This window comes from Polistes dominula, unplaced genomic scaffold, assembly GCF_049000335.1.
Source record: "Polistes dominula isolate Pdom_NZ unplaced genomic scaffold, Pdom_raw_medaka contig_25, whole genome shotgun sequence".
NCBI classification, from domain to species: Eukaryota; Metazoa; Arthropoda; class Insecta; order Hymenoptera; family Vespidae; genus Polistes; species Polistes dominula.
The window spans coordinates 3,727,026-3,746,378 of NW_028301094.1; the positions used below are offsets into that span (position 1 = coordinate 3,727,026).

Here is a 19,353-nt window from a genome sequence, read left to right on the forward strand (position 1 = left end):
ATTAAGAGCAATTTTTTTTTTTTTCATCTTGAACGAATAAAAAATAATAATCTATTTCGTCATTAAACTTTATTAATAAAAATACTTAATATTAAAAAGACATTGAATCTCTTTTTAATATTAAATACATATGTATTCAATATTTTTCAATATTTTGTGCTACTAGGGATAATTAATTATAATATACAATATTTCTTATATATTTATTCCTATTCTTAATAAATAAATATTTTTATAATATAAAAGATAAAATTTGAAACTCGAACATCGATTCTGAATTCAAAGCGTTCTCATTTGGATTTGTTGGACCAGATCTCTCAGTTATTGATTTTACTTCGAAAATACAACGTTCTGGTAGCTTCGATCGCTTTTAGTACGCCGATGGAAGCAATAACGACCAATATCTCTCTCTCTCTCTCAACCCCCTTTTTCACCCTCTCTCACCCTCTTCCACCCTTTCTTAATTTCCTTTTATACCTATATCGAGAAATTCAGTTTGAAATGAGAAAAAGAACCAGGTTGTTTGATACGTTGGGAACCGGAAGGAAGGAAATTCGCGGAGTACGTTGCCCTTCGTACTCGCCATTGATTTTAGAGAAACCGTGGGTGTGTCGAGCACGTGGGTTCCGCATCTCATAGGAATGAGAATCTGAGAAATAAAGAGAGAGAAAGAGAGAGAGAGAGCGACGACATCTGTTCATTATAATTTTCATATGTAAGAGAAATAAATACTGTCGTTTTCTATTTTCCATTCTCACAAAAACTATTCTTCGGTATTTTGAAATTATTTTCTCAACACTTATCACATTTTTTTTTTCGTTATCAAAATGAATCTACATTATATTTCAGATCATCGTTATTTGAACTATGATACATGTAAAAATAATGACACATTAGGTTATTTTTGACTGTACAATTTTTACTCAAAATATTTCAATAAATGTTCACATAAATGCATTTTAGTACCCTAACAAGTTCCGTGATATATTGTGAATTATCACGACCAATTAAATTATATTAATAAAACAAACAAAAATGTATATTAATAAATTTTAAATATTCTGTTTTTTTGTGTGATAATGAACACTTCATAGTATTGATATTTAAATTGGAAAAGTTTTTTTTCCGAGTGACGCGCGTATACATTTTTAGATTTTTTATTTAACCCCTCTTTATGTTCTAGACGATCGAACGATTGAAATAATTAACGAAACAAAAAAAACCGTTAATTATTCTTTTGCATTTGTCTGTTAATCGAGTATCTCGGGTGTCCCGGTTAAAAAATTGACTTTATTAAAAACCATACAAATTTTCAAATACAATTTTAAATGTTGTTCCCGTTCTTTTATTAAAGATAATCCCTTATCTCTTCCTTCGCGATAAGACAACGTCATAAAAAAATAGATCAATTGAAATTTCTTCATTTGATGAACAAAATGATACTTATTTTATATTAGCAAAACCCCTTTGCGCATCTCAATGAGCAAACAAGCAATCGATATTATTTCTCTGTCTCTCCTGTAATCAGTCTCATTATTTTCTCTTAAATTTTTGTCCTTGTCCTTTTTCTTCGTCTTGTCTTTAACCATTCTTTTTTATTTTATTTATTTTGTTTGTTTTTATTTTTGAGAAATGTTAAAACACCCTAAGCGCATTTCCGGCGTCATCAGAATTTTCGGCGGCTAAGTCGACGAAGGAGGCGCTCGCGTCGATGGAGCCACGAGAAAACTCCTTCTCTCTCTCTCTCTTGCGAATTCTCTCTCTTTTACTCTTATTTTCTCTGTCACTCTCTCTCTCTCACTCTCTTGCGAATTTTCTCTCTTTTACTCTTATTTTCTCTGTCATTCTTTCTCTCTCTTATTCTCTCTGTTACTCTCTCTCTCTCTCTCTCTCTCTCTCTCTCTCTCTCTGTTACTCTCTCTCTCTTTCTCTCTCTTTCTTTCTTCTTCGTTCTCTCTCTCCAGTCTTCCGCGACCTTTCCTTCCGTACGCGTCGTTTTCTTATCACGTAGTGTGCGAGGAAATGTACAAACAACAAAAGGACCGAATCAATTAAACAACCAAAAAATCCCAACCTTTATACATAGTAGTATGATATGGGTATATAAATGGGATATGTGAAAAAGTGTGCGTATAAATTAAATCTAATAACGTGTAAGTGAATAATAATCATTATTTGATTCATCGTGTGTTTCTGTCACTTATTTTTTTTATTATTCTTATCATTCGTTAAAGTATTTTTCTTTTTCCAATCCTGCGATTGGATTGATTTTAACGATAAAAGACGATAATAATGAGACGAAGATGGAAGATAAATATAACGATCAGCTACTAAAACATTCACGTGTATCCTGAATCAACACGAAGATAAAATCGTTAACAAATGTCGTCGTAATAATTGATTAGAGATTTTTTCTTTCGTTCTTTATTATTTTTTTTTTTCTATGTTTCAACGATGTTAGTTTTGTCGAAATCGAAGATAACAGGAGATACTTTATAATCGGTTATTACGTCACGTGCGTTTTCGTTGATCCTATCGGCCGTTTGGATCTCTTTCTCTGTGTATGTGAGTGTGAGTGTGTGTGTTAAGTGTGCTTGCTTTTCTCTCTCTTTCTCTCTAACTCTCTTTCATTCTCATACTTTATCAGTGTACGTTTGTATATGCCTTCGTATTTGGATGTGTACATATTATATTTCAAATATATTTTATATATATATATATATATATATATATATATATATATATATATATATATATATTTACCTGAATATACGTTGCGTACGCGTGCGTGCGCGTGCGCTCCGTTATGTCAGAGACTCGTGCGTTACATTTCGCGAGACTGTTGGGGGTAGTGGTGGTGGTATTGGTGGTTTCAGAGTATAGAATACGTCAGGTGAGAATAAAACGCGTGTTTTGGTGTTTGTAATCGTGGAGAAATATTTAAGATATGTGGGAACAAACGAAAAGTGTTGTTGTTATTTCGTTGAGAAAATGTACGAACGACATCCTTATCGTCCTGGTTGAAATTACGTTCGATAGTATTTCCCTAGATGAATTATTTTTCGATATGTCGAAACGTGACGCGCCTACGACCATTCGCGAAGATAATCGATTCTCGTGAGAAAGCTGACGATGTGAGATAGATAGAGAAGATATTAAGAATAAGAGTAAGAGTAAAAGAGAAAGAAAACCAGAGAGAGAGAGAGAGAGGAAGGGAGAGTGAGAGGGAAAAAGAGAGAGAGAACATCTTTTCGTCTACGAAGGACAACTATGTTCGGAATGTCCTCGAGCTTGAAAATTTTCGTCGGTTGTCGTTGTCGTTGTCGTTGTCGTAGTAGTCGTCATCGTCGTCGTTCGAAGCTTGTTGAAGCTTCGACGGTGAATCTTGGCTGCATTGTTGGCACTTCTTTCAAGAAAAGACGACTTCTTTTTTCGTGGCTTCTTCGTCACTGAAATTTGTCCCTGGTACACTTGCTCGTTTCTTTTACTTCCTTTTTCTTTCTAATAGAAAAGAAAGTAAGAAAAATATATAGAGAGAAAGAGAGAGGGAGGGAGAGAATCAACAAGAAAAGTTAGTTCGAAAAAAAGAAAAAAGATAGAAAGGATTCGATTTGAGATTCATGGTGGTGTAGTTTTTGTCTTTTATGGTAGTTGAGGAAAAATTCGAAGAAGAAAGAGAAGTAAAGAGAGAGAGAGAGAGAGAAAAGGGAAAAATAAAGAGAAGGAAGATTGAATAAAGTACGGTAATAACAGTCAAAAGTTTGAACGTAATGGCACGAAAAATAACAACTCGTGGGAGAACGATGGAAAAATCGTCGAAAATTTCTTGTCAAGAACACAAACGAAGGAAGTGTTCTCTTTGACGTTTTCGCGAAAGTCTTGGAAAAGTTTGATGAAGGGTATTGGGAAAAATTCAAGATGGGACAAGATTGGTGCGCCCGTAGGCGAAAACGTTCAAGCAGCGGATGCTGCCCTTGCGGACCACGTGTTCATCCCTCGAATAGGTCAGTGAGAAGACGGGTGGTTGTTGTAAGAATCTAATTTTCTTTTTTTGTTGTATCATTTTTTTTTTGCAAAGATATATGTATATATGATGTTTAATTGAATTATTTAAAAATGTTAGGATAAATTTAGTTCTTTCGTTGATTTTTAAGAAAAGAGTGAGACAAAGATGATATTTAGAATTGTTTAAAAAAATTTTATTGTATTTTTTTTTTCGTTTTTATCTTCGTTTTTTAACTCTAATATATTTTGCATTACATTTCTTTTTAAAGAATGTTGATATAGTTTAATTGTCATTGTTTTTACACAATTCATTATGCATGATTTATTTGAGAATGGTATGTGAGAATTAAAATTCTTTTATTTAATATTTTCTAAAGAAAGATAAAAGAGATTAAATTTTTAGGATTGTCAAAGAAAAGCCTATCGTTTTTCTCTTATATTCATCTTCATTTCCAACTTTAATAAATTATACACGATTTTTCTTTTGCATTATAATTAGGTCGCGCAAGCACGAAAAGGTTAATCGATAGAGATTCGTCTCTCACGATGTTACTAATGGTACTCCAAAGCTAAATTTATCTAACGTGAACGATATGGAAGGGACATTTTTACCAAAAGAAGATGTTTTTTATCCCGAAACCTCTGATTTCTCTCGTTTCATTCTTTATCGTACTTACTTCAGGTCGTTGTTGCTGTCGTCATCGATCAAGATCCATCCTTTTTATTATTTTCTTTAAGAATCCTTGAATAAAATGGTTCGCGTGACATTTTTCATTGTATCTTCGTTGCACTAAGAAAGCAATAATTTCTTTACTCGGATAGAATCTCCTTAAGAGTTTATATGTTATCTGGCCGTTGTGATATACGGAAAAAAAAAGTATTGATAAATATTCAACAAGGTAAAAAGGAAATAAATGAAAAAGAAAGAGAGAAAGAGAGAAAGAGAGAAAAAAACTCTCGTGGCATTTTCTGGAGGTCAACTTGTGAAAAAAAAATTATTTCAACGTTAAAACGATGAAACTCTTTCCTTATGGATTAAAATTTAAAAGAAAATATACGTACGAGCAAGAACGCGTTAATTAAAACTCATTTATCTCAATAACAACATATCTAGAGATATTTCTTAAGCGAACTCGTTTTTTTTTTTTAATTGTTCTTTCTATTAATGAAATTATTCCAACTTAATTATTATTGCATATTCTTCGTTATTGCAAAAGACAGAATTGCCCCACAAAGTTTAATGAATAACAAAGTTTTCCCTTTTTCTTTGAAAACCTTTCACCGTTTTCTATTTCTCTTCTTCTTTCTCTCTTTCTTTCTATTTTACACATACAAACATAGACACACATACACATACATATACATTTACGTTCACGCAATAGGCTTTTCAATTTACTGCCAATCGTAGTCCTATTGAACCGAATAAAATAGAATTTAATTATTCCAACGAAAAATAGAAATACAATGAAGGGAACAAAAAAAAAAACAAAATCAATTTATACTTCACTTTGCGAACGTAATTAACAAATTTAACGGAAGGATAAAGGATAAAGTTACGAATGCAATATTCTCTTTTACATTAGCCAAATAGTCGAACGAAAAATATTTTTTTCTTTATATGTTTAATTAATTTTCAAACGAAAATAACTGCTATGACGATGGGGGTAGGTAACGTTAAAAATAATTTTTTTTTTTATACATACATATATATATACACACAACCAGTCACGTACATCATCTCATACCTGTGTACGTGTGTACATTTATTATATATCACCAGGCACTGTCATAAAAATTGAAACTTCTTTCAAACGGGTATTTTTGTGGCCCTCGTGGGAAGAGTTTATAATCGATAATCTATCGTTACTTTTATATGTGTGTGTGTGTCGTATTAGTAAAGAATTTAAAATAGCAAATATTACGTATATATATATATATATATATATATTACATGTAACGACAAATAAAAAGTAATGCAAGGAAACGGTTGCTCGGCAACGAAAAATTCATAAATATCTGAAGAACTCATTCGTCATTGCGATCTTCTCTCTCTTTCTCTCTCCCTTTCCTCGTTCTTTTTTACTCCCGTTTTTTTTTGAAAAAAGAATTTTCTCTAATATTTCCAGTTGATCAAATTCAAGTTGATATTTAATTCAATACATTTCTCCTGTTTGTTTCTTTTTTTAATTTTTCTTCGACTACTGAAAGTAATTTTAATCGTTTAGTAATAAGTAGTAATAGTAATAATACTAATAATAATAGTTTATTCAACTTCAAGGCCAAGAATTTGGACTTTCAGTTTATATTATCCTGATTTATAATTAGAGTTCTATACTAACAGTTCGTTCATTCAGTTAATTCGTTTCATATTTCTTATCTTTTATAGCTTCATCTATATTTTCATTCTATTATAATTAGCCTACTTATGTTGCACTGTTATTAGTAGTAGTAATAATAATAGTAGTATTAGTAGCAGTATCAGTGATAATAGCAATAGTAGTAGTAGTAGTAGTAGTAATATTAATTGTAGAGGTAAGTGCATAAGTCGAAGTTCGAATTTTAAGTAGTACGAATCAATCATAACTTCGACAATGTTTGAATAAGGCGACAAATCTTATCTAAAGATTAATCGTAGTTTACATTATTACCTATTATTAATAATTAATAATATTTTATCTTAATTTCTATCCCCTAATTGTTCCTTTTTTTCTTTTGATCATATCGATTAAACAAAACTGTTAAAATTTTGTTTAGGTAACGATAACTATCTTATTATATTTTACCCACTTTCCGTTTCTCTTCTTCATTTCATAGCAAAGTGTAGAAAAAGAAAACGTGACATTGGAATGAAGTGTGTTCAGTTAAGAGAAAGAGAAGGATAGAGAAATGGAAGGGGTCAAAAAAGCACGACCTAACTTTCTCTAAATGTTAACAGCGCCATTTATAGTGGGTCACGTCACGCGTAACGTTGAACATGCAAAGCTCAGGAATTTTGCGAACACGCGAAACAGTTACCGTTTCTTAGTCCTTCTCTTTCTCTCTCTATATATATATATATATTTATCTTTCTATCTCTATACATATACAATATACATGAATATATGCATGCAGTAAGTTTAAAATGCGTTACATTCTTAGGAGGTGCATCCAATTCATCCATAATTTTCTTACGCAAATTTCACGATTGATGGCGAGAATTTAGGTCGTCTTTGATCTTTTATCTTTAATAGATTTTATTTAAAAGGGAATAAAAGTTTGTTTAAAGTGGAAGAAAATAAATGCAAATATGATAAATGATTAAATATATACATATAATTTTATTTTTCGTTTTACTTTTTAATAATATTTTTAATTGTCTAATTAAAAAATATTCAAATTGATTTAAATGAACATTTCATTCGGCTCATCATTGCTCAGCATACTAAATACGCGTGTATGGCGCACGGCCAGCAAGCACCTTATCTGTTAGCTTAAGCTCGTATCTACGAGGAACCAGGGATGGTCTGGAAACTATCGAGGCTTCTTCTCACAACGTCGTTGGAAAATGTGCGTCGCTGACCGTGGGCGAACTCAAATTCTCTTTTTCCACCTCCATTCCTGTACATTTTCGTTTTCGTTTTCCTTTTCTCATTCTCCTATTTCAAATGGTTTCAATGATTTTCAATGCGTTCCTATATATGCGTGTGTGTACGTGTGTGTGTGTGGTATTTTCGTGAAAAAAAAGCGCATACGATAAACAAAAAGCTTTCCAAAGTTTCCCGTAAAGAATCGATATCTCATTGTACATCTATCTACAATTCTACAGATGATTTTTCCTCGTGAATGTTCTCGTATTTTCGTTACGTCACGTCTTTCTCTCATGAGTATGATCGTAAAAATGATAGTGGTACTACACATAATATTCGTTATGTCTTTTGTCGGTATTATGATTATAGCAGTTTTTATGCGTAAAGGTTTACAGATATACATGAAGAAATAATGATGTAGCAATGCAAAACATCACATAGTAAAAATCAAGAAAGAAGAAATAGATGGAAGAAAATAAAAGACACGTGGCACTTGTACATTTTCAATTGAAATACAAAAATTTGTAATTTAAATGAATAATAAAATAAAGCGGAGAAAAAGAAAGAAATAATCGTGGGGAACAACTAGGAGGAGGAGGAGTGAAAGGGGATGACAAAAATCGTAGTTTAAACTGTATAACTTTTTATATTAACACTAGATTTACGAACTCAGCCAATTTGACTCATTTCAAATTTTTTGTTTATACTTACATATTATTACTTTTTAAAAATTTATGTTAACTTTTAAATTCGTAATGAAATATACGTAAATGATAATTCCTCCCATTTTTTCATTTAAACAATGTTTGTAAGTTTTTAAAAAATAGTGAATAAAATAAATCCGTAAATCTAGTGTTAAAAATGAACGATATTCCTGAGAGATATTGCAAAATGATTTATCCAAAAATTGAGATAACACGCGAAAACATTATTAAAATACTACATTATTATTCGATTCATTCGACTGTAAATACTTAACTGGTAGGAAGGATTTTATTTGAAATATTGCCGAACAGAATCAGAAATTTAATTAATAGACCGAATAGGCAGGTACTATTAGTGATATTCCCACCTCTTTCTCTCTCTTTCTCTCTCTTTTCCATATTCCCTACTCTTCTACATTTTACTCCCCCCCTCTCTCTCTCTCTCTCTTTCTATCTCTGTCTCTGTCTCTCTCCTTCTCTCTTTCGTTCTCTCCGTTCTCCTGGTTTCGTGCTGATCGATGTTGTGGCAGTGGAGGCTGGTGCCTGGGCCAGTGACGTAACTGGCAACCTCCGCCCTCAAGCTTTGACGTCACTGATGCCCTCAAATGCGCGTGACCAGGTGCGTATCGGCGAATCTCTGCAACCTCTCTCTCTCTCTCTTCCCTCTCCCCTTTCTTTTCCTCTCTCTTCCTTTCTCTCTTTCTTTATTTCTCTTTCTCTTTCTCTTATTCTCCCTCTCTCTATCTCTCTCCTCTTAAAACTTACTTTCGCGTTCCTCTGACGTTTTCTCGTGTGTTATCATACGCGATTAGAAAAATGGAACACGGTCGCGTTAATAAAAATTTTTACGAACGTCATTCGCGCGAGGATAGAATTAAATATATATATATATATATTTAAGCTAAATAATATTTTATTTTTGATATTAAAAATAAAAGTAAAAACGAAATATGAAATATAACAATTTTGTATTTCTTAATAATTGAAAATTTTAATTTTAATTTTTTTTTAAATATTTCTAAACGAAATATTAAATCTAATGATTTTTTTTATTTCTTTCGAATTATTCGTCTATTATCTTTTTTCTTTTGTTTTTTCTTTCCGATGATGAAATTCAAATTTCATACGTATCCAAAGAGAAAGAAAAACTTTCGTCGGAATTATTCGCAGGTTTTTTTTAACGAGATCATCGTACCGTGTTTCCTCGTCGGCCGTATGAAATCTCTCTATCTCTCTCTCCTTCTCTCTCTCTTTTTCTCTCTCTATGCCAACGTAGAGAGAATTTCCTACGAGGGATGCATTGTTTCGCTGAAGGGCGATCTCGAAGCTCGAGAACTTGAATGCATTTTTCTTTTCTTTCCTTTTTCTTTTTTCTTGCTTCATTTTTTTTTGTTTTTTCTTTTTTTTTTCTTTACATATATACCGCAACCATTCTCTCGTTACTCAAATTAACGAGAGTTTCGGTGCCCACTGACTTACTTTGATTCTTCTAACGAGTTGAAATTTCTTTGACTCAAAAAAAAAAAAAAGGAATATCACGTTTCTAACTGAGAGATTTATGATATCATATAGACTTAAGAACCCCATCGTTTTTACACATTTTTTATTTTATGTATGTGAAAGTAAAAAAAAATAAGGAAAAAAATTTTAGGAGAAGAAAATTGGTACATGTTAAAAAGTTTTATTTATTATTTTTATCTACAAACGATTTTTATTTGGTACACGATGATAGGGTAGGAATAGAGTAGAATATCAAAACCAAGTCTCGATGGAAAAATGAATGACTTCATCGAATTCAATTTTCCCGCTTGACGAATAAAATCGAACGGAAATATAGAACATCAAACATTTCTTCGCTACCCGATCGATAGCTAAACTTCGTAGAGATCTTCCTTATCGATTCTTCCATATATCGTTCATCTACCTTACCTTCCTGGTTGAAATTCAGTTTGTTCATTTTATCATATGAGAAGTAAATTCGATTTGAATTCAATAAGATTCTATTTTCGATCCTTATTCTCTTTCGATAGTTTTCAATTCGATACACCAGAGTCGCTCCTTTTTTCTTTTCTTTTCTTTTTTTTTCTCCTTGTCGTACACTTTTACGATCGTTTATGAGAAATCTTTTTCTTTTGTTTTTCTTTTAATTATCATATATTATCAATTAAAAAATGGTTTTCTCTTCTCTTTTTTCTTTTTTTTGTTTTCTTTTTCTTCTTTTTTTTTTCGACAAAATAACAATCTTCGTATGAATTATGATCGTGACGTAAATTCCCATTTAATTACGTCTAACGCGTTTACCAACGTGCCGGATTCATTAATTCGAAAGACGAGGCGATGAAATTTCTCGTATTTTTTTTCGAATTCTACCGCGTCGAGTTTCTCTGCGCTGTCGTAGGGTTAAAATAAAACTACGTTATTTATTGAATAACTATGACGGTATTTTAATTTTCGTTGTTTTATCTAAAGAACCATAATTAAAATAGAATAAACTACTAGCTTATAATTAAAATAGGTAATAGGGAATAATAAAAAAAATGTACAAAACTCGTAATTCTAATTTTTTCTATTACGATCACTACTAGCATTGATTTTTTTCCCCGTTTTAACGAAATATTTCTTTTTGTGTATGTTTCAGGTAAGTTTTTCTCGAGATGGTGTAACACTACGGAAGAGCTTGTCGAAAAGATGTAATCGAAACAAATAAAAAATTAACCTCCTCCGAGTTTGCGTAAGTCTGATATCGAATAGCCCAAGGTCATCTTTGTCGTAAAAAAAAAAAATTAAAGAGAGGATTAATCAAGTCCTTAGCGTTGTTTCTTTCAGGATTGCAAACACAAGATTTTATCGTGTAACAATAAAATTAAATGTTAATTTAATAAACAAAGAAAAAGTTTAAGTACTCTCGTTTTATTAATTGATTCGAAAAAGTTGCTGTTCGCAAAGTATCGCGACGAAGATAGAACGAATATTTGCTGAATTAAATCTAATTCGCTAACTCGTGCATTTTTATTCCATTTACGAGTTAATACAACGTAATATTCTCCTTGAGTTATCATTTTTTTTTTTAAATTAAAATTTCGAGTGCCAAATAGTCAGTCGGACACGTTAGCAAAGCTAATTCACAAATCCACCTCTAATTGAATTTTTGTCGGCAAATAGTATTCGCTAAAAAATTGTTCTATTTGGTTTAAAACGATATTCTTATATTTGTCAAAAGTATTAAATAAGATTTTGATGATCTAAGTTTTATATAATCATGTAATATTTTCTATATTGATGGATTTATTTAGGTTAAATACGTGTACATTTAGAATATTATCGAGTGTCGCGAATATTACAGATCGAAAGTGTAATCATTCGGTGAATTACATGTCATATCTAGGACTATGTAAATGAAAATGGACAGCTCGCAAATACGAAGGGATCAATCTATTTGCCGAAAGGATTGAAACCGACATTATTAACGTCCTGTTCTACCTTTCTACCATGTTCTACCTTTTTGATAATAACTCAACCCACAATTTGTGTCGAAAAAAATAAAACGAAAACTTCCATCGTAAGTTTAATTATATTTGTCTTCTTAAAAAAAAAAAAAAAAATAGAAACATGAGTCTTTTTTTTCTTTTCTTTGCTTTTTTTTTAATATTTTTATTTTCACATATTTTGTTTCTTTTTGGTACGAGACTGAATTCAAAAATATTTACTTTTCTTACTGTATTTGCTAAAAACCATAAACGATTCGATTGCACACATTTTAAAGGAAATAATCTTCGATTTGGATTTTCGGATTTTCATTTTACGTAATTGACAATAATACGACAACATTTATAAGTTCGACAATATATTTTTTTTTCTATTATTTTTTTCCTTCCCTCTTTTTTTCTATGTTTTAAATAAAACGAAATTTTTATTTTCCCATTTCGTTTTGTCGAAATTCTTTTCGATCTTAGTCCAGTTAGAAAACAAGTTTAGAACAACACTCTTAATATTTCCATAAAAAATGGGGAAAAGAAAAGATGGGTTAATGTAAAAATGCCTAATTGTGAGTTCGACGCAGTAGCGTATATATCATAATTTTAGCTCGTAAAAACAATATCCTTGAAATGATCGCAACACGCCAAGGATATCATTAAAATTCGAAGAATTCCTTTTTTCTTATTTTAAAATTGAGTTTTTCGTATCGTCGATGTAAAAAAAAAAGAAAAAAGAAAAAAGAAAAAAGAAGGAAAAAGAAACACAGCTGAGAAAACTCCGTAAATGACTGACATCGAGTATTATTCTATGCAATGTTGTTTAATTATTTTTTCTTTTTCTTCTTTTTTTCCATCGCTAATCGTAACAAATCTTTATCACGGTTCATTTATTTGTTTTCATATCGTTGAAATAACGATAGTACCTGTCATTAATATTTATAACGAGTCGTATATATATATTAAAAAATACATATACAAAATATGGGCAAACAATGTTTTAATAAAAAAAAAAGCAACGAAAAGAAAGAGAAAGAGAGAGAGAGAGCGAGAGAGAAAAAGAAAATTTTTCGTGCATCAATTCGCGTACTCCCTTTCTTTTTCCCTTGGTTTATATATTTTTTTTCTTTTTTTCTTTTTTGAGGGTTTTTTTCTTTCTTTGTTCCACTCTTTCTTACCGGTTGCACCCACACACGCGCGAAAGAAAACGTCGGCGCGCTGCGGTCGGAGTTTGCGCGTCGCAAACACGTCGCGTGACTGAAAGTGCGTCGTCCACGTTTACATTGCTAGTTCTTCTCGATTCACGTGTACGTAAATATGTGCGGCAAGAACCAACCAACCAACCATCGGTTTATTTGACACTGTATTTTGTTCAATTTTTCTATCTATTTCATCCTATTCCTTTCTTTCCTTCTTTCATCCTCTCTCTGTCAGTTTCTCACTCACTCTCTCACTTCTGTTTTTTTTTTTTTATCTTTTTTCTAATACTATGATTTTTTTTTTTTTTAATTATCTAACATAACTTAAAAAATCACAGCTATCAATTATTTTATCGCAAATTTTTTCTTTTCTTTTTTCGTTCTGTTATTCGAGAAATATTTCGAAAACGTCACGTGAAATTACCACAGATCATCAAATTAGGAAAATAATTTGGTTAAATATTCCGAAACTGTGACGAAACGAGTGTCGAATTTCTCGAGTATATTATTGGCTACGAGTTTTTTTTTATTCTTCGGTAAAAAATACAAATTTCGTAAAAAAAAAAAAAAAGAGAAAATAACGTTCACGTAGTATTTTACAATATTTAACGGTTTCGAAGTGTTGCTACGAAATGGATCAAGATTTTACGGTCACTCGGTAAAACTCGACTGCATCGTAACCATTACCTACTAAAAATAGTACGTTCGTGTATTACTTCTACAATACATACGTAGGTATTGACTCTTCGGACTTTATTTAACCCTCTCTTTCCGTTTTTCATACCTAATACAATTTTACTTCCTTCTTCGTCCTTTTCTTAACCCACTTTAGTCGATATTTAAAATGTTCACAATCCTAGACGATTACTATCATTATTATCTTGCGTTTTCTTTTTTCTTATTTAAATTTCGTTTCTCGTTTCAAAAAGAACAAAAAGACGTAAAACGAAAAAAAAGGAAAAATATTCTTCCAATGATATCATTTATTTGTATTTTTTTTTCTTCATTATTTTCTTTTCTTTTCTATTATCTAAATCGTAACAAAAAAAAAAAAAAAAAAGAAAAGAAACTAATAAAATAAAAATTTCTATGAAGAAAATGATTCCTTCCTTTTATTGAAATAATTTTCATCGCTTATTCTTATACCGTCATCCTATTTAACAAATAAAAAAAGAATTATCGAACGTCAATTGTATTCACGTTACACGGGTGACGATAAACTAGAGAGGAAGGTCAAAAGCAAACGCATCTTTCGCTAGGCCACGTAACACGCACGCTCGTCATTTTATCAAACGCTCGTTAGGATCATTGAAAATTCAGTGTTGATGTCGGGACGGTTATTTCATTGAGCGTGTACCAAGTGACGCGGATAAATTCGCAGCGAATGAGATATGCATGAGCGTGCTCCTCTCGAAAGATGATTGAGTCCGATCACGTCTATCTCTCTCTCACTCTCACTCACTCACTCACTCACTCACTCGTTCTCGCACTCTCATAATAAATTTATCATAAGTTAGAAGAACATAACTCCGTTGGAACGTTCCTTTTTACCCGATCGTACAATGAATTCCCTTGAAATCATTTTTTTTTTTAAATATATCTTTTATATTTCAAAATTCTTTCACGAGTTATCTTATTTCGTTTTAATATTCGATATAATTCGATACATTCGATATCAGTTAATCACTTTCATTCTCATATTGATGTTTTCAACCAATTCATATCCTACATTAAAATTCTGTCTAAATTCATTATAGAATTGTCAAAGTTATTATAACTTATTTGGAAATTTTTATTTATAGCTCTAATTCATTGTTTTATTCTTTGTTAATATCTTTATTTATATTTTTATTATTTATTAACTTTTTCTGTGTATTTTCTTTCTATTCTTTAATTTTTTTTCTTATGTAACAATGAGTTTATCTCGTCAATAAAAAATAAAATAAAAAATAATCGATTTCATTTAGTGTTTATTTCTTTTTTTTAATTGTCCAATTTTCTATTTTTTTTCTTTTTCAAAATCTTCTAAATCTTTATATTTCTCGGATCCAATTTTTGTACCATTAAGTCGTTTATTTCACATATATCTCGACTCCCAGCATTATAAGAATCATCGTTGAATTGTAGAAAAAGAGAGAGGAGGAGAAGAAGAAAAGAAAAAAAAAAGAAAAAGAAAAAAAAGCCTAGGCATAACAGGTTGGTTTTGGATGGTTTCATTTAACGAGAAAGGTGGTCTTAAGTGGTTTTCCTTAGAAAGCAAAGTTAAAAAGCATTAGTCGTAGAAAAGTCGTTGAAATACGTTGTTACGTACTTATTTTTCTTTTCTTTTCTTTTTTTCTTTCTTTTTTTATTTTTTATTTTCCTTTAACCTTTTATAAGGGTAAGACGAAAACGTTAAACCATAACCGATATATGTAATCGTTTAGGAACACCAAGTATTTTCTTTCGTCCTATATTTCAAACGTTCCCGCCGCAATTTACGATTCCTACGGTCGCGTGGAGGAGGAGGGACGTACACATTTTTACCACCAAGGCACTTGATCCCGTTTCTCTCGCGAAGGAGGATCATAAAATCTCTACGAAGCCGGCAGTAATAATCCAGTGAGACTCGTGATTTTCTCGCGAACAAAGGATGGTGGAACGGTCGGTCGGTCGGTCGGTCGGTCGGTCGGTCGGTCGTTTCGTTTATCGGCAAAACGAGAGGAAAACTCAACGGCACGTTCCTTCGTGTCTACTTGAGCGTATTTCGAGTGTACGACGATATTCATTGAAGAAAGTACGGGATTGGAGTTTCGAGAAAAAAAAGAGAAAAAAAGAAGAAAAAGAAAAAAAAACAGAAGGAGAAGTCCAATCTTCTTAATAGACCTCTACACCTGCCGATCACCGGGATTATTATTTTTTATTTTTTTTATTTTTCCTATTCACCTATTATAACTGGAATCTATATACCCTACCACGAAATTTGAACAATTCAAATTACGAAAAAGAACGTATTTCGTTTGACGAATTGTTGGTTGAAATTAAAAATAAAAAAATAAAAAAAAATACAGATCAAAAAGTAGGAAATCGTATTCGTAATTCGTTGATCGTGTTTTTTGTATTTGCTTTCTTTTTTTCTTTTTTTCAAACATCGATATTGCGCAGAATCTCGAAAATTTTGCCGTTGAAATAATTACAACGAGCTTGAAATTTTTCTTGGTTTTTTTTTTTCTTTTTTTTTTCCTCGTATTATTTTTTGCATATATACACCGATACCCGTTTATTAGTCATTCGATAGAGTTGGTGCGAATAGTTTGCACGAGGTGTTGTCCGGTACCTGCTGATACCGTCACCGTTCACTTTACGTGCTAATTGACGAGGAAAAAAAAGAAAAAAAAAGGAAAAAAAAATAGAAGTTAACACAAACGTTCGATTATAAGAGAAATAGAGGCGCCTTAACGGCGTATCACTCGTGAAAATGTTCCTGATCGATATCAATTCGATTTCAATATATATATATATATATATATATATATATATATATATGTATTCTTGAATTTCGTTTTAATTAGAAAAGAATAATTTTACATATATGTATTTAATATATAATTACTCATAGGATCGTTAGAATGAGAGAGATAACCGAAACGATAGAACAAGATAAGAAATGTGACGTATAGGATGACGTCACACGTTTACCGATTATACATATATATGTATATATATATATATATATATATATATATATATATATATATATATATATATATATATATATATGCATACCACTTAATGTTTAACGGGCGGGCCGCGTGCGTTTAAACGAGAGACGCTTTCGCGATAACCCAGTTTTCTTCGATCCATCGAGATTTCTCCACTTTTATATTAACCTAACTTCGTTAAAACGTCGTTATGTTTCGGTAATAATTTCTATCATCAATATTAAATTTAATCATCCAATTAATACAGGTATTACTTATTAATATCATAAACCGGTTGAACGATCTTTTTCAGACAAAAGATATACATTTCATTATTGAATGTAGACAATAGTTAATTTGGCGCCTAATAATTAGAACAACAAGAAAAAAAAAGGTTACAATGACTTATAATTACTATTGCAAAGTCGAGTAAAGAAAAGAAAAAAAAATAACGTTGAATGTAGATTTTTCATTGAGAATGAAAAAAAAGGTAGTTATTTTACCTGTCGTTATAGTCGTTATACGTTTAGTGTTAACATCGATTGGTCAACTCTTTAATAATTTAACACTGTACCGATCGATTGGTCAAAGAAGTTAAATATTCGATTTATAGCCACGAACTATTACCAACACTCGTTGTTTGAAATTATCGAAATTTTTGTTTAAAGAACGACATGAAAGAAATGTTATGTATTATTCTCCTTGTGTTCCATATACATAAAATTTGTATATAAAAAAAAAAAACGTTTATTTGAATGGGGGTGGCGATAGATCGAACTTTTATACGAAACCAGTTTTTCATTTTTTATCTATTCTCAAAACTTTTTGTTCTTCCTTTTCTTCTCTTGAGATTTTTACTCTTTTTTTTTCTTTTTCCTCGTCTCATTTTTTTTTTTTGTAACTCGAACCAGTGGTAGTAGATATATCCAGAAAACAACACAGTATTTCCACGTTTTCTCTCGGTTGATGGAACGTGCATTTTCCGCGTATAGCAGCTCGTCATGATTTCACCTGCGGTCTGTTCTCGAACAATAAATACTGTTTTTCAAGAAGCTCCAATCCGAGACAAGCGAGATTGAATAGCCTTTGTGTATGGCTATCCTTCATACTGACGCATTATTTAACGTTTCATATTCTACCGGATTATTAGCTCTCGTCATAGACAAGAATTTCACGCTGTGACGTTAAGTCGATACGTTTATTACGATATATACGCCTTTATCCTTCCTTTAACATATACGCGATTTATTTTCCTTTTTTTTCACCTTGTTTTCCTTTTTCCTCTTTTTTTCGTTTCCATAGATAAGGAAAAAAACTTTTCCTTTGTACCATCATACATGATATTTCATTAACGCGTTTGCTAGTTGATTGTATGAAAAATAGGTCTTCCAACAATTTTCCTTTATTATAATCATAAGTTGTAAACATCTTCAAATAGATTCTCTTGTTTAAACTATTATACTTTTGTTTGTTTGTTTTTTTACTTGCAAAATATAATAGCTATAAGTATAATAATAATATTTTATATAATTTATATATATATATATTATTGTATATATTTTATACATATTTATAAATATATTATAGTTTATACATATATAATAATTATATTTATTATATTATAAATTATTTATATATTATTAATTTATTATAATTTATTAAATTATTAAAATATTATATATTATGTTATATATTTTATATATATTTATAAATATATTATAATTTATTAATAACTAAAAGTATAATAATATTTTTGATTAAAATATTATTCTTTTCGTATTTGTAATCTTTCTTTTCTTTTATGTGTATTGGTGAAACGCTTGATAATATTTATCTCATTTGATTTTGTTTTTCCTCTTTTCGATTTTTCTTATTTTCGAAAGCACTTCTTATTGAAAGGCCCCATAAGTAGAGAAAACAAAGTGACAGTAATCTTTATGTCTTTTTCGATACATCAATCTTCTTGTATTTCACACACGCGTATATATATGTATATATATACATCCTCTTCGGTTCTATCTCTTGGTAAACACCCTTGAGACAAAATCGATACTTAACAACACGTTCTCACGTGATTTCCAATTCGCCTAAATCCCCTGATTATCCTCCCGACTTCGTCATTTCAATTACGTACATTACGGTGCTGAATTATCAACGTTAACGATCATTTAACTGTTAAAGTCAATCATCATCTTCATTTTATTTTTATGATTTGTTAAATTCTTTTAAATGAAATAACACCGCATTCATTTCTCGACACATTTATCCTTCTCTATTTCCATCGATTTTTTTAATTTAACAAAGCTTAATAAAGTACTACGCACAAAATTGTCGGAAAAAAATTTAAAAAAGGAAATATCAATTTTTCGTTTTACATTCACATTGATTTGTAATATTTAATTATTCTATATCATCGAATAGAATATATAAAATTTAAAAAAAAGATTGCTCTTCATTTTTCGATATGAGTTATCATTGCAATTATTTTTATACTATATATAGGGTATCCCAAAAGTCACTTTATGAAAAATACGAAATTTTTGTTTTGTAATTGTTAAAAATAACAGCATTGCGAACTTATACTTTTTTTTAACAACACTGTAATTGGAAATTCATATTTCATAACAAAAAAAAAAAGGAAAAAGAAATATTTTGATGATTATTAATCAATCTAATTTTATGCTTTTACATGCTTTGTTTTTATTTTTCTCGATAGAGCAGCTACG

General features: G+C 30.6%; 1 protein-coding gene across 13 annotated transcripts in view; it reads left to right on the top strand.

Annotated features, from left to right (window-relative positions):
• The window catches only part of dnc (phosphodiesterase dunce), a 202,911-nt gene that overhangs the window by 101,519 nt on the left and 82,039 nt on the right, over window positions 1-19,353 (top strand). The window contains exon 1 of one of the 13 annotated variants that reach the window (XM_015315617.2): window positions 3,724-4,004. The exons of the other annotated variants lie outside the window; for them this stretch is intronic. Within the exon in view, the coding sequence (XP_015171103.1) occupies window positions 3,919-4,004 (86 nt within the window). The 5' untranslated portion in view covers window positions 3,724-3,918. Of the gene's footprint in view, window positions 1-3,723; window positions 4,005-19,353 lie in introns of those variants that run through there. 13 annotated transcript variants of the gene reach the window in all.